At 39.8% G+C, this 14,803-nt stretch overlaps 1 protein-coding gene across 1 annotated transcript in view; it reads right to left on the minus strand.

The window, feature by feature from the left end:
- il12rb1 (interleukin 12 receptor subunit beta 1) overlaps positions 1-11,778 on the minus strand; it is an 18,402-nt gene extending 6,624 nt beyond the window's left edge. Inside the window, exons 1-12 of the mRNA XM_005934856.2 lie at positions 11,591-11,778; positions 10,864-10,987; positions 6,299-6,450; positions 6,029-6,171; positions 5,903-5,942; positions 5,532-5,651; positions 4,426-4,502; positions 3,706-3,913; positions 3,477-3,623; positions 3,222-3,320; positions 784-939; positions 497-652 (exon numbers count right to left, since the gene is read on the minus strand). Of these exons, the coding sequence (XP_005934918.1) occupies positions 497-652; positions 784-939; positions 3,222-3,320; positions 3,477-3,623; positions 3,706-3,913; positions 4,426-4,502; positions 5,532-5,651; positions 5,903-5,942; positions 6,029-6,171; positions 6,299-6,450; positions 10,864-10,987; positions 11,591-11,663 (1,495 nt within the window). The 5' untranslated portion in view covers positions 11,664-11,778. The remainder of the gene's footprint in view (positions 1-496; positions 653-783; positions 940-3,221; positions 3,321-3,476; positions 3,624-3,705; positions 3,914-4,425; positions 4,503-5,531; positions 5,652-5,902; positions 5,943-6,028; positions 6,172-6,298; positions 6,451-10,863; positions 10,988-11,590) is intronic.
- Positions 11,779-14,803: the final 3,025 nt, after the last annotated feature.

Below are 14,803 nucleotides of genomic sequence, written 5' to 3' on the forward strand. Positions count from 1 at the left end.
GGCCTGGGAACGCCTTGGTATTCCCCCGGACAAGCTGGAGGAGGTGGCTGGGGAGAGGGAGGTCTGGACCTCTTTGCTTAGGCTGCTACCCCCGCGACCCGGCTTCGGATAAGCGGATGAAGATGGATGGATGGATGGATGGATGGTTTGAACTAATATAATGAGTTCACTCTTTGAAATATAAAGTTTGAACTCAACTTTATACCACACCTCTGTGAAAAACTGTTTCACTTTATTACTCCTTGAGATATTCATGTTCAAGCGTGGAGCGTGAATATCTTGAAGGTATCAATGACAATTTTTCAAAAACTATATATTGAAACGTATTTGATAAATGAAGCTAAAATCTCACAGCAATCATTACATATGGTATGTTTGTACCATAAAATATTTATGCAAATCAAAGCCGGTTAGAGACCCTAAGGAAAAAACCTTGCTAACATATATTAGCTTTACTAAAAACAAATTATTTTAACGTGAGAGTTCGCTCTGATACCATTCATAGGTTTTCCTGGCTTCGTGTTGATGATTGCTGTGGCTTCAGGCCCTTCTCCCACTTGTGTCACCCCAGCTAGGGTGATGTTATATTTGCTTCCAGCTTTCAAGTTTTCCAGGTGGTATCTAGTCTCTGAAGCTGGTATGTTGTCGCACACTAACAGCAGGGAAAAAAAAGACAAACAATTTCGTTATTACAGTTTGGAAATTTATGTTTCTCAATGTCAGTTAGTGTTTCCTTTTGCAGAACTTAGAAGCAGTTAGAGTTCAAAGAAGTGATTTTCACACCTTCGGGCTCATCCTGTGAACTGATTTTTACCCAGCACAGGCGGTAATGTGTCAGGAAGCCTTGCTGGTACGCAAGAGGAATCGCTTTCCAGGACAGGTCAGCAGAAATGTCTGTTTCGTCAAATGTGGCGACCTCCTGAGGTTCCTTCAGCGGTACTAAAATTTTAAAAAAGAATTAAAATAATAATCCTTTTGCAGCAGGAGACAAAATGTGTTGTGCTCAGTGATTTTGATTTGCACTCGATGAGTGTGTGGTGCACGTCGTTTTTTTTGTTCAGCTTAATGTTAACTGCCTAGAGAACTGGTCTAAACTTAGATTCAGTAATATATCATAATTAGCATGTTAGCTTCTCACTTTAGCAAATCTTGGGAACTAAATTTTAAGCATGCTAACTGGCCCACAACTCACAATTAATATGTACTTGAGGAGGTAAAGGGCACTACTTAAAGTAGCAGAACCTAGTCCAGACCAACTGAAACACCCACAGATCACAACACTGGCCCCACAGGTTGGTGCATCATTACATTTTATTACCTAATCGCCCATCAGACCACATGACCTTTACTTCAATCTTTCTGCTGCAAACTAAAGCACTGTCTCACTAATAAGTGGTTTTCTTAAGATTGCACAGCTGTTTAGTACACCTCCCTTTACCCCATTTACACTGTGTGTTAATGTTCTTACTTTCACTGCTAATCTTAGCCTTGTGTTCTACTGTTGATTGTTTATGATTTAAAGTGATATCTGATCACAGTCATCACGATAGTTTACCTTTGCTAGCTAAAACATATTAATCATTGCAGTAATTATTCTACTGAAAGGCTTTCACCTATTTGCTTAATTAAATCAGTCAATTCAATACTTAAGTGATGTTGTTGTTCAAACTGACCAAGGTCTGTATCTGCTGCAGTAATTATGATGACTAGGAGCTGAGAGCTTGCTGAAGGTTGCAAAATTTTGAGAAGAGTCCAACTTTTCAATTTTGCAATGTGAACACAAAACAATCAAAAGCCCCCTCCCCCTAAATACCTTTTCTACCCACAGCGATATAGAAAATGTATTATTATTATTATTATTAGTGATAATTCCTGGCGATGATGGGTGATTCCCTTTGCTTTTGAACTACGTGTCTCTGTTCTTCTTTAATCCCTAGTGTGAATAAAAATGTATCCTCCCCTCTGTTTTTGAGTACTGCACCTTGAAAGAGTTTACAGCCCAAACAACACCTGAATTCTCTACAAACGTGAGATCTTAGAAAGCCTCACTATCTGGGGCATCTCTGACGAAATGCTATATGCAGGGTTTGTTGGCATTGCAGCTGAAGGTGCAGCTGCCTTGACAGGCTGACAGAGAAGAGCAGCCATTGAGTCTTTCACTGCATCAACCAGAATAATTAAAAACATTCATGTCACTGTCAAACACATTACGGAGTTGAGATATTTTTACATAGTCATTGACTCTCAGTCTCCAAAAGTTTGCAGATTATCTCAGTAAAGTGAGCGGGGTCATCTCCCTGCCTATCCTGAGGTTTGTGGGTAATCTTTTAGTTTGCAGTCTGTCTTCAAAGAAGACTGAATCTACTGCAGCACAATATTTATTCATGCTTTTATGCTGAGAGCTTTTTGTGCTGTTGCATTTTATGCATGACTTCATTATTTCATATTAAATACTGAGATTAAATAGCAAATAGCGTTAAGATTTAAAAAATTAGGATTTAATTGTGGTATTAATGTTGTGTTTGAATAAATCACCGATGCCTGAAGAGGTCATTTTGAGCTGGAGAATGACGGGTGTATTCATTTAATGAAAACGTTTTATCATTCTTACAAGTCGTGCCCATCCAACGGCCACCTGGGGGCTTTCTGTGTGCCGTTTGCATGCTCACACTGTGTGGGTACTCAGGCGTGCGTTAGGTTAACTAGTGTGTAATCGGTGCAAACTGATTGTCTGTTTCTTGGTCCAGCGATATACTGGTGACGTGAGTAGGGTGTACCCTGCGCCCAGACCTAACAACCCTCAACTGGCTAAGAAAATAAACTGATGGATGGATGAATGGAAAAATATTGCAATACTTTTGCTGTTCACTGATGTTTAAGGTCAGACATGTGTAGCTGAAAACAAGCTGTGTTTTTCACAAATCCTGCCGTGACTGAGTAATTTTATTCATGAATCCCCCTTTCAGCAGTCATCTTTGAATATTTTTTTCTTTCTGAGATGTTTATCTTTTAGTCGGTATTGGTTTGACCATTTTATCTCACCACATGACAGAGAAATATCACACAGTAAAAAATGTGCCAGCCGGCCTCGCTCTCCCCTTTAGTTAATCTATACGTGCATGCATGTGCTCTTTAATGTGGTTGGCTTGTTGCAGTCCTCCTAGCTGGAAGGGAAAGTCTGTAGAAACCTTGCACATGTATGCTTTCATGAAAGCACTTACCACCTTCTTTTTGATAAAAGAAGCACATTTTAACTGTCTGTGGTCTCCCATGTTGACATCTGTGTTCAAAGTAGAGGTAACGGATGTAGTCCTTCAGGTCTGTAACAGAAACACAAAGGCTGCTTTGGTCTACGGTGTTTTTAATGCCATCATTTTGAAAACAAGGTGGCATAAACATAAGATGAATGAGAGTAAAATCTTAATCGTTTCATGAACAAAGGGAACAAACTTAAACATACTTAATAGACAACTTACTCTTTCTTACTTCTTTTTTCTTCTTTCTACCCATCTTTCCTGTTAAGGTTATCACATTTTTTGGCACTGGACTTGCATCTTGAAGCTCGTACCACTCAAGACAAGTTCTCCTGTTTATTTCTTCATCTGCCAAAGTTTTGTTGCAAGCTGCCAGAGAGAAATTCAGCTTTGTGGTCTACTTGAACATAAATATACACAATATTGATATCTATGTATTTTACACGCCTACCTTCTAAATCTGATGCAGGTTCAGCTGGTACTTGCAGGATTGCCGGAGGAGACACGCTCACATCATTTTTGGCAATAACAGAGATGTTGGCAGCCGAGTACGACACAAATGTGTAAATAGTATGGTCGTTGTGATATACGGTCTTGGTGCAAATACACTGCGAAGAATTCGATGTCACATTTCTCACTGCTGCTCCTACTGGCATTGGCTGAAGAACAAGAGGGCGCTTTGTTGAGACAAATGCAGCTTGACCGACTAGACAAGAAAATACTGTATTCAACTGTTTCAACACTGTCCAGGGAGTAGTGGATGAAAATGAAAATGTAAAAAAAAAAAGTGGTAGAAACTGATGGATGAAGTGCCGTTTACAGCCAAGTATTTTCACAAATTCAGTTCCATCCACCGCTCCTGGTCTTTTTGGGGCGATCGTGGCTCAAGAGTTGGGAGTTCGCCTTGTAATCGGAAGGTTGCCAGTTCGAGCCTCGGCTTGGACAGCTTCGGTCATTGTGTCCTTAGGCGAGACACTTCACCCGTTGCCTACTGGTGGCGCCAGTGTCCGGCAGCCTCGCCTCTGTCAGTGCACCCCAGGGTGGTTACAATGTAGCTTGCCATCACATGTGTGTGAATGGGTGAATGCCTGGACGTGTAAAGCGCTTTGGGGTCCATAGGGACTAGTAAAGCGCTATATAAATACAGACCATTTATCGTGAGTTGACTTACCATCCACGTTAGTGTCACCTTTCGAGTGCCATTGAAATGTGTTATTGTCATGGTAACATTAGGCTCATGTACAAGTTCTGTAATGAAAACAAAAAGACTTTTTTGAGATGCATGAATTTACCATCCTATAAGAAGAATGCTAGAGTGGACTGAACAGGGCAGAAGTTACTTGGCATCATTGCTCTGTTTTATGACACAATTTTAAAAAAGAAAGCTATGAGACAGATGGCCTCACATTCCTGACTACAGTACGTTGGTACACACGGAAGTTTATGGTTGACTCAATGAGTGCAAGACGGCAAGGCCCTGTGGTTTCTGAACAAGCCCAAATCATCGCCCTCCCACCGCCGTGCTCGACAGTTGATGTGTTGTTTTTGGTTTTCACCATATGTGTTGCTGTGCATTAGAGGCAAACATCTGTGCCATGCTGTCTGTACTTCTGGTACTCCAGAAGTCTTGTGGTTTGTGATGCAACTTGATGCAACTTTCAAAACCCAAGTTGTGCTGCCCTGTTTTTTTTTAACCTGTAGAAGATGCTTACTGTAGCTGCCTCCACCAGTGTATGAATGCGAGAGTGAATGAATAGTGGCATTGTAAAGCGCTTTGGGTGCCTTGAAAAGCGCTATATAAATCCAATCTATTATTATTATTATTATTATTATTATTATTATTATTATTATTATTATTATTATTATTATTACTCCTGGTAGCACTTCAAAACAAGCCATACTTGTCTAGTCTTTTTCTACTTGTACTGTCATGGACTTTAACATTTAACATGCTGACTGAGGGCTATGTTTTTTGACGATTTCTGGGACGTTCACTGGGAAGACTGTGGCAAACACTGGCTGTTGATCTGAGATTACATTTACCAACTTTTGTTTTTTTAGACCTGTTAAGGTCAGAATGATTATTTTTATATCCTGAAACCATCAATTTGAAAGAGGATGTAGTTTTTTTTTTCTCCATGTGATAAAAGGCAAACATTTCAATTGCATCCTGTGCAGCATCATTAAATTGTAGTGTAAATGTGCATTTATTTCACATTGAGATTCACATTTTCTTTTAAAATCATCACTTCGGTTGTGTATATAACACTAGCTCACCTGCAGGAACCACAACCTGAGACCAGGCACTCCACAGTGGTTTCTTGACCATAGTGGATCGGTGTCTGATCTGAACCTGGTACGCTGAACTCTTCCGAAGGTTTACAACAAAGACCTGGTCTGTTCAGATTGAAGAAAAAGAGAGTTTAGCTCATTCAAGTTTCACTTGGCTAAATGTTGCCCAGAAATACTTGTTGCTGTGCTCATAAATGCATTATTTTGTCCTTAAACAGATGACTGTCTCTGTGGGGGATTTTTAGGGTCTAGGAGGGCTTCACACACACACTAACAGGTGTTACAAAGGTAAACAAATGCCTCACTTGCAATCGTCTTCAGACATTTTAACTCCTATAAGACATATTTGTACTCACGCTGATCTTTATTGTTGTTAATGGTGGTGCTTATTATTCTCTGTAACAGCAAATGAAATTAGGTTAAATAGTGATTTGTTTAAAAAAGGCCAAAAATTTACATCTGGTGACAAAACACTGACTCACTTTTCCCCACGGTTCTGTGGGGTGCTCGTCTCGTCTGAACCAAACTTCTGCAACAGCTGGATACTTCTCTGTAGCTATCCAGCTCAAGCTGAGGTTGTTTTTCAACCAGGATGCTGAAATATTTTGTGGTGCATCATATTTTACTGTTGAATGAAAGCGAAACTTTGCTTAATACACATTTCAACTGCAAAGCAAAATTAAAATGTGGGCTGTGTCAGTTTGGTGAATCAAAATGGATAATCGTGTAATTAAAAAAAGGGTCTCCGTTACCTATGTCCTGGAGTATGACAGACGTCTTTGGTGATTTGCATGTGGAGTTTCCTATGTGAGCTTCCACCCAAATCATAACGCTGCGCGACTGAATGAGTTGTTCCTCAACAACATTATGGAAAGTTTCCTTAATGTTCCCAAATTTTGTCTCACTACATAGAAAAACATAAAAGCATTACTGCCCCGGGAGCAGCGGAGAAAGAAACACTTAAACTCAGCATTAAACTCGTGAGTACATTAACTCTTTCTCGTCCAGTTTCACTCGTTTGTTTTCCATTGTCTGTTTTCATAGCTTCTTATTTTAGAAAGTACACCTCTTTACATTCTTGCTTGAACTTAAATGAGATGATTGACACCTGTATCACCTGTATCTCTCAGGTAAATATGACTTTAATAGTCAGTTCATTGAGGTTTGCAGGCATGTTTATGCGCAGCTCTCTTAAGGTCCCTGAGGTTAGGTCATTGACTGGGTCATTGAAAACCCTTAACTCCCTTCAGTCATTCTGTTGGAGATCTGCTGCTGTGCTTGAGATCATTGTCCTGTCGCATGACACAGTTCAGCCAGGCTTTAGCTGTCAGACAGATGGCCTCACATTTGACCAGAGATGGGCAGTTACAAGTAATGCGTTACTGTAATCTGATTACTTTTTTCAAGAAACAAGTAAGTAAGGGATTACTATTGCAAAAAATTAATTAGATTACTGTTACTTTCCTGTAAGCACACTGCATTACTAAAATGTGATTTTGTTTGTGAGAGTGTCTCATGACACTGACGTACGAGTGTGTGACATCTGTGGTAACAGATGTGTGTAGATTAACAATGGATAATATGGAGTGCGCGAGAGAGAACGACCATGCGCCGTTTAAAACTTGGAAGTATGACGTGACTTTGAGTTTGATTCTGTAAAAACTGACAAAAACATTAGTGTCTGCTGTACACTCTGCGTGGGAAGAAAACTCCTTCCCATGCAACATAAAAACCCTAACTTCAAATCTGAACAAGCACCTAGCACGCTGTCATTGGAATGTGAAATTCCCAGAGAAACCCCCGGTATTCTGGGAATCCATCCTACCTCAAAAACCATCCTACTGGTTGTTTCTGTGCGTGTGCTGCGCATGCGCACAATACAAAATTAAGTGGCAAGCCGTCTTATCTTTGTGAGTATGAGCTACAAGTATACTTTGAGGGGTGAAATTAAGTGCCAAACCGTCTCGCCTTTATGAATATGAGCTAGAAGCATACTCTGATTGGTAGTTAATTTATGTGGCAAACCGTCCTACATACTTAAATTTTTGCTGGAATTATTGTGTGACAGCAGAAATGTGCATATACTATGTACGGTAGGACGGTTTGCCAAAGTAAGATGTTTTGTCAGAAAACCGGATCCCAGTGACACGACTGCTGCAGCACCAAATGTCCACCGGCCCCACTCCTGCTAAAACAGGTGAAAATAGATTTAGGAGTGACATGACTCAGTGCCCATGACTTTTTGATTTAATTTAATTTTTGCTGTGTTTTACTTGCATCTTTACTTGTAAACACAAAAAATGATTTTATTTTATATGATGGAATATGCAGAAAATAGGTTTAAATGTTAAAGAATTTATTCAAGTCAAAGACTGTTGCATATCATTTAATTTTTGCTTGATTCAATGTGCATAAAGTTAAAAGATTAAAACTAATAAAACGAGTTTTAAAAAGAGACTTTTTCATTTGATTCAATTTTATATGATGGATTATGCAGAAAAAATTGAATTGGGCTTAAGTGTCTATTGCTTTATTGTGTGTTCAGGTTGTGTATCATGTTGTTTAAAAGTAATTAAGTAATAAAGTAACTAATTACTTTAAAAAAAATAAGTAATCAGTGAAGTAATGGGATTACTTTCTTGGAGAAGTAATCAGTAATTGGTAACTAATTACTATTTTCACATAACTTGACCAACACTGCATTTGACTCTAGGATACTTTGGTAAACCGAGGAGTTTGTGGTCAATTGCCAGGTGTCCAGGCCCTATGGCTGCAAAACAAGTGCAAGTCATCATCAGTCCTGCACTGGGCTCTACAGCTCGTTTGGTTTTCAGGTGGCACATTATGACCAAACAACTCTACTTTGGTGTGGTCTGTCCAAAGAACATGGTCACAGAAGTCTTGTGGTTTGTTGCAGCTTTAAAAGCCTAAGCTTTGCTGAACCTGGTACGCTAAACTCTTCCGAAGAGCCACAACAATGACCTGGTCTGTTCAAAATGAAAGAGTGTTTTGTACGTGGCTAAATATTGTGTGTTCATTACTGTGTAAAGTATCTCTGATCATCAGACATTTTTTGTTGCTGTGCTCATTAATGCGTTATTTTGTTCTTAAACAGTTGACTAGGTCTCGACAGTCTCTGTGGGGGATTTTTAGGGTCATGGACAGCTTTAAACAGGTGGTACACATTATAAGTTATAAGCTTCCATAAGTAAATGCCTCACTTGCAATCATCTTCACACATTTTAACTTCTAGTTTCAGAACAAACGATAATTTAGCTCACCTGGTGACCCTTCCAAACAAGCGACACCTGCATACATTTCTAACGCGGGACAACTTGTGCAGTTTCTCAAAGCATTGCATGGACTGACCTTGGAGGGAATTTGTTGGGACGTTCACGTCTAAAAGACTAGTGTGTATCAATACCACTAGATCACCAAAATGCTGAAATGTTGGATTTTGCAGAGGTGCTCGCACATGCTGATGATCAGTTAATGGAGGGCATTTATTATAGGTACTAGCTACCCTCTTATTTCCAATGGAAGCAGTAAGTATTTGGTATTTAACAGGACTGTGAAAACCTTCTCTTTCACATGACAGTATCCCCTCTCTATGCTAATCCTGAAATCTGGTATTCTTCCAGTTTCAAAGCCATTCATCAGGTTTTTCTCTTTTTCATAACTCTGATCATGAAAAGACTTAATCGGTCATGTAGGCTCTCCTTCCATTTTAGTAGAAGTAACTTTTCTTGAAGATCTATCAATATGTAGTTTGGCAGTGCAGTTTCACTCATGATGACAGAACAATGCAGACACACAAAATTTCCTATGTTGCAAAAGTTGTGCATTTTTTTTCTAATCTGAGGCGTAAAATAAAAGTTGCATAATACTTCTATTCCTCTCACATCCGCACACTTGCTTGTTCTGAGGTGAATGCAAATGGGAGCGCAAACTGTGCTACTAACGTTAAACGTCTCAGCTGCCAGCAGTGCACACCTCTTTGTTTTTTTGGTTGCAAGAGTGAAGGCATGAGTCTCCCAGGGTAACTGTTTTTCATTGTTGCTGTTGCAGTTTGCGCATGATGCACAGAAGCCAAGCAATGCACTGCAAGTATTTAAGTCACTAATAAAGTGTCAATGGAAAATTGTACTTAAGTAGTCAGTATAAGCTTTTAATGATATAAGTTTACATGTGATAGAATACTGCATGATGACCTTTTTATGACTTAGACTGTTGTCGACTACAAGACTTGTTTTGCTTTATAAATTCTTTCCCACAGCGATAATAGCTGAACAAGCAATTTCACTGGAGAGCTGGACACTTTTATCTGCGCTCCCTAACAAGAAGAGGGGCCGCGTCCTTCAGAATCACACACACATACACTTGCATACGCACATACTTTCCTCTGTCTATGAACAGACGTATTCACTGTTGTATTATTTTTGTATATAAATAAAGACAAGTGCAAGAACAGAGCGCACATCACAGGGCCCCCACTCTGGTGTGAGCACTCTGTGACCACCCTTACAAGTAAAAACTGCAGCGTGTGTCTTTCTACTCTCTGACTCTCAGCTGAAGACGTGTCTTTTACAATAAATCTCTTGACATAAAGTAAAATGTAAAAACTGAATACAGGTGTTTCTAATGTTTGCAGTCATGAAAACACCAGCTAACAGTGTGTAAACACAGGCTGTCAGACTTAAAATGACAGAATAAGTTTACTATATTTAAAATGCGCTCATCATAAAATAGAAGCTGAATCTGTGACCTTAAATTGTTTTCTCTGGGCTTCGCTGTTGTGGAAATAAAAAATGAAAAACAAAGAGGACATAGCACTGACATGACCTCATTTGCTTTATTTTGATTACATGTTATGAAAGCTGCCCTACATAGCTGACCTAAACTGTTTGAAGGAGTACAGCCTCTCAGATCATAAATTCATTTTGTTCCAGTGTCACGTGAAAATCTCACGATTTCTGGGCTGGCTGAAACCCTCACGGTTTCTCACATTCTAACATAACACCTCTGGCTTGCAGCACAGTCGCAGGTGTTGCAGAGTGGTATCAAGATCCCACCTATCCCCTGGCTTTCACTATGAAACATCAAACGACCCAACAGTTGTTCACTGTAAGAAGCTGGATGTCCAGAAAGCAAATGTCAGAAATATACAAGATTGTGGCAACTGGGCTTCATGGGCCCATTTTTAAAAAGAATATCACACAAAGGTTTACAGTTTATGTGTAGAATCAAGTATTTTTCACAGACTGAACATCTTTATGGACACATCAGTAACAAAGAGCTGAAACTGAGCAATACTCACTTAAAGTAAAGCTCAAACGTCATGTCGCTTTGAGTCGTGTTCATGCTCCACTCGCACGTGTAAACAGTAGCTTCAGCTTTTCGTCTGAAGCACTGAGGACTCGAGGGAGCCTCGCATGCAAAACCTAAGAAGAAACATATTTGAAAATGATGTAAACTGATGTCATCGGGTGGACCTTTGATTTGTCTGGGTTATCTTTGCCACGTTACCCCAGAAACCACACATCACTTTAGAGAAAACATATTCAAACGTCCCATTTCAAGCTGGAATTTTCTTGTACTATTTACATTTTTTGAAATACACCTGTAAGTGAACACTTTCTTTCACTCTTCTCACTGTTTTGTTGTCCTACATCTAACGTCTAAATCATTATTTGTCACTTTACCTCACCTTTACGAGTGCAAAATTCACACTTACATTCTATTTGAATGAGTTAATTTGTCAAATACATTTTAAACCTAAAAGCCAACACTTCAGAAACGCTGCACACTGCGGATGTGAACTGCAAAGTGTGGAAACCACACACTGCTGATAAGATAACCAAAATTTTGTGGCTGATGTTTTTACTAAGTTGTGCTATCACTTTCATGCATGTAATTAGCATTCTTGAAGGTGATTTGATATAATCAGAATGAAGTTAATCTCAAATCCAAAGCACAAAGCCACTTAAATGAAGGTAAACTTTTTAAGGTCATCAAAGAAGAAAGGTTTTCATAGTTGTTTCTACCTTTGCTGAGAGTCGTGAGGAACATAAACATAACGTATCCATGTAGTGAGCTCCTGTTCTTAAAAAGTTCCATGAGGTATCGTGGAAAGTCTAGAAAGGTGATCGTTCTACAGTTTGCGAGAGTCCATGTAGATAACCTGCCTTCACTTGTATTTCTCCGAAATGTCACAGAATGTCTCGGCTTGTTTCACTTCATATGAAGAGCAACAAAACCACAAGAGTCAGGGGTGGGGGAAGGTTGTGCTCGTCACAATGGCAGTCATACACAAAATACTGTATACTGTATGACTCACTGAAATCATTTGTTGATTTTTACATTTTTTATTTTCCTGCCACCGTTTTCTGCTGTCTCCAGACTGCACATCAAAGAAAAACTAGTGGAAAGTCTAGAAACTAGAGCAACTGATTCACCACACCTACATTCAGTGTCTTGAATCAGGTGAGAGGGAACCTTTCTGAATTTTACGTGTGAGGTCTAAACCCACGTCGATGTGCAGAAGTGTGCAGTCATTAAAACCTCCTTATATCTAACTCTATCTAACCTCCCTGCTGTGTGTCTGTGTTTGTGTGTGTGTGAGACTTTTGAATCTTTAAAAACAAGCTCCAGACAAACAACTTCCTGTCTGTTTCCTAAAAATAGTGCAGGCTTTTGCACAGGTGTAAACGGTGCATCTATTTTATTTGAAAAAGCAAAATAAATTTGATAAAGACTGAAAGATTTCCTTTGAAAGGAGCGTGTGACACCGTCAGCTTAACTGCACATGTATGTGCGCTAATAATAAAATTAAAATGTAAAGTTTCACTTTGTGAATCGTGTAGTTGCACCTATACTGTAACAGTATAAGAAGCTGAATCGTTTCATTTACAGTCAGCAAAGCAACAGATTTCCACTCAAATTAAAAATATCATACGGTAAAGTCCAAGGATTAGAAATATGTCTATAAATAAAGATTTAATAATAATATTAAAGATTGGTGAAGACGATGACATACTGAGTGATATAAAGAGAAACTCTGTGGGTTGCAGGGTCCTGCATTTTTTCCTGTAAGAAATAATCTGGAAATTCCAGATTATATGATTCCAATCTGGACAAATTTTAACCATTTCAGCAGTAAGACTCTATAGTAATACACTCTCTCATAGGTATGGTATATAATAACGTACATTAAGCTTGTGTTGTCCTGCATAATTGTTTTATTTTCACACAACTCCTCCCCATCTTATATCCTCATTACTTTAACTGTTTCCCATTTATCCAGTTTCATAACGAGTTCACTTTCATTTTGAAATGGTGATTCACGGTCACATGTACAGCACCGTGAAAATAATTTGCCCCCTTCTTGTCACGATGTTTCAGATCATCAAAGAAATGTTAATATTAGACAAAGATAATCTGACAATCTGATAATCTTACTTATAGAAACATTGTGCTCAGCTTTGAGAGACAAACACAACCTGACGCAATATGCCTTTCACAGATACCTACAGCTGAGATCATATATTGATCGTGAGTGCAAATTGTCCGACTTTACAGATGCTGAGTCGCATTTTTCCCCCCATCCTGAAGAATGCTACAACCATGACCCCTACTAAATCTATTTCCGACCTATGCAAAGCTCTCTCTAGTGCCAGCGAGGATAACACTTTATACATTAAAGATAAATGGGAAAGGGAATCAGGGATTGATATTTCTGTGGGGGAGTGGAAAAATATTTGGTCCTGCCAGTAATCCACATCCAGTTCCATGAGCTGGAGGGAACATGGCTGGAAGAACATTATTAGACACTTCAAGACACCATATCAGGAGAGATATAAAAGTGCTCATATGCATTCTGGAGACAATGCGGCTCGACTGTTGCTAATCATTTTCGTGTCTTTTGGGACTGTCCCAGGTTAAAAAATTTCTGGATGGCTGTCCGGGCCTCCTTAAGCACAGTCTTTAACGCTCAAATACCTCTAGATTTTGAGGTTCTATACGTGGGTCTGGTCCCTTTTCTGGAAAGTAGGAGTGAGATTAAGCTGGTGCAATTATTCTTGGTGGCAAGTAAGAAAACAATTACAAGAAGATGGTTAAGCCCAGTCTAGCCTACCCTGGATGATTGGTTTAGGATCATTTTAGAGATATTTAGGATAGAAAAACTGACATATCTGTTAGGAAATCAAAAGGTAAATTCTACCAAATTTGGAACAATTGGATCCTATTAATAACCCCGACAAGAGCTAACTTTATTTGATCTCTCTGTTACTTGTACTTTTGTAACCTACTTATCTAATTTCTGACCATTGTTAATCTGGACGATCAGCGGAGACAGATGAGGCTTGAGACTCCAGTTCCAGCTTACGCAGCCTCACTGCTTTATCTGCCTCTATCTCCAACCTTCTGATCTCGAGCTCTAATTGAGCTCGCCTGACCCGAGCCTTCTCCTCGGCCTCCAAATGGAGCCGTGCCAGTTGCAGTTTTAGCCGGGCCCCGTCCCGTGCTTCTGAACTTCCAGAGGAGAGGGAATCATAGCGAGGGAGCGTGCGCAGTGTCTTCCCCCCCTCATCTCCCACACAGTCATGACCAGAACCATCTTTATGGTCCCCCTCAAATGAGGAAGTTTGACTAGGCTCACCAGAGACCACAGGCATTTCTGGCAGATCAGGGACTTGCATTAGACCAGCTTGTCTACTACCCGTGCTTTCAGGTCACTCTTACGGAGTGTTTTAGGGACCTGGAGCTTAAGGTGTTCTGCAATTTGCAGCAATTTGCAGTAATTCACAGCAATTCGCACTTGCGGCAGCTATCAAGGAGCACAACAGATGGAGCTTCTAAGAAATGCTCTAAGCAAAATGCAGCCGATATGGTGCTCACACAGGGAAGAGGGCAGAAGGAACAAATAAATGTAGCAAAACACACGTTCTTATGGGGAAAAGGAGATCCTGGACAAGCTTGTCTGCTAGGCGACAAGAGGGGAGTAACATACACAAGCCCCCACACGAAACTTGAGTAAAATAAAGTTTTTTTTGCCTTACCTTCTCTGACTGATTTATGGTATAGGAGGACACCTACTCTGTATCTGTTTTAGTATAAAACTAACCCTCAACAGCTATAGGCCGGTGGCTCTGACATCCCACCTGATGAAGACCCTGGAGCGGTTGGTCCTGGCTCAGCTTCGGCGCCTAACAAGTTCATCACTGGACCCACTTCAGTTTGCCTACCAGCCTGGCATT

This window comes from Haplochromis burtoni, unplaced genomic scaffold (assembly GCF_018398535.1).
Source record: "Haplochromis burtoni strain Fernald_Lab_line unplaced genomic scaffold, NCSU_Asbu1 Contig_189, whole genome shotgun sequence".
Classification (NCBI taxonomy): domain Eukaryota; kingdom Metazoa; phylum Chordata; class Actinopteri; order Cichliformes; family Cichlidae; genus Haplochromis; species Haplochromis burtoni.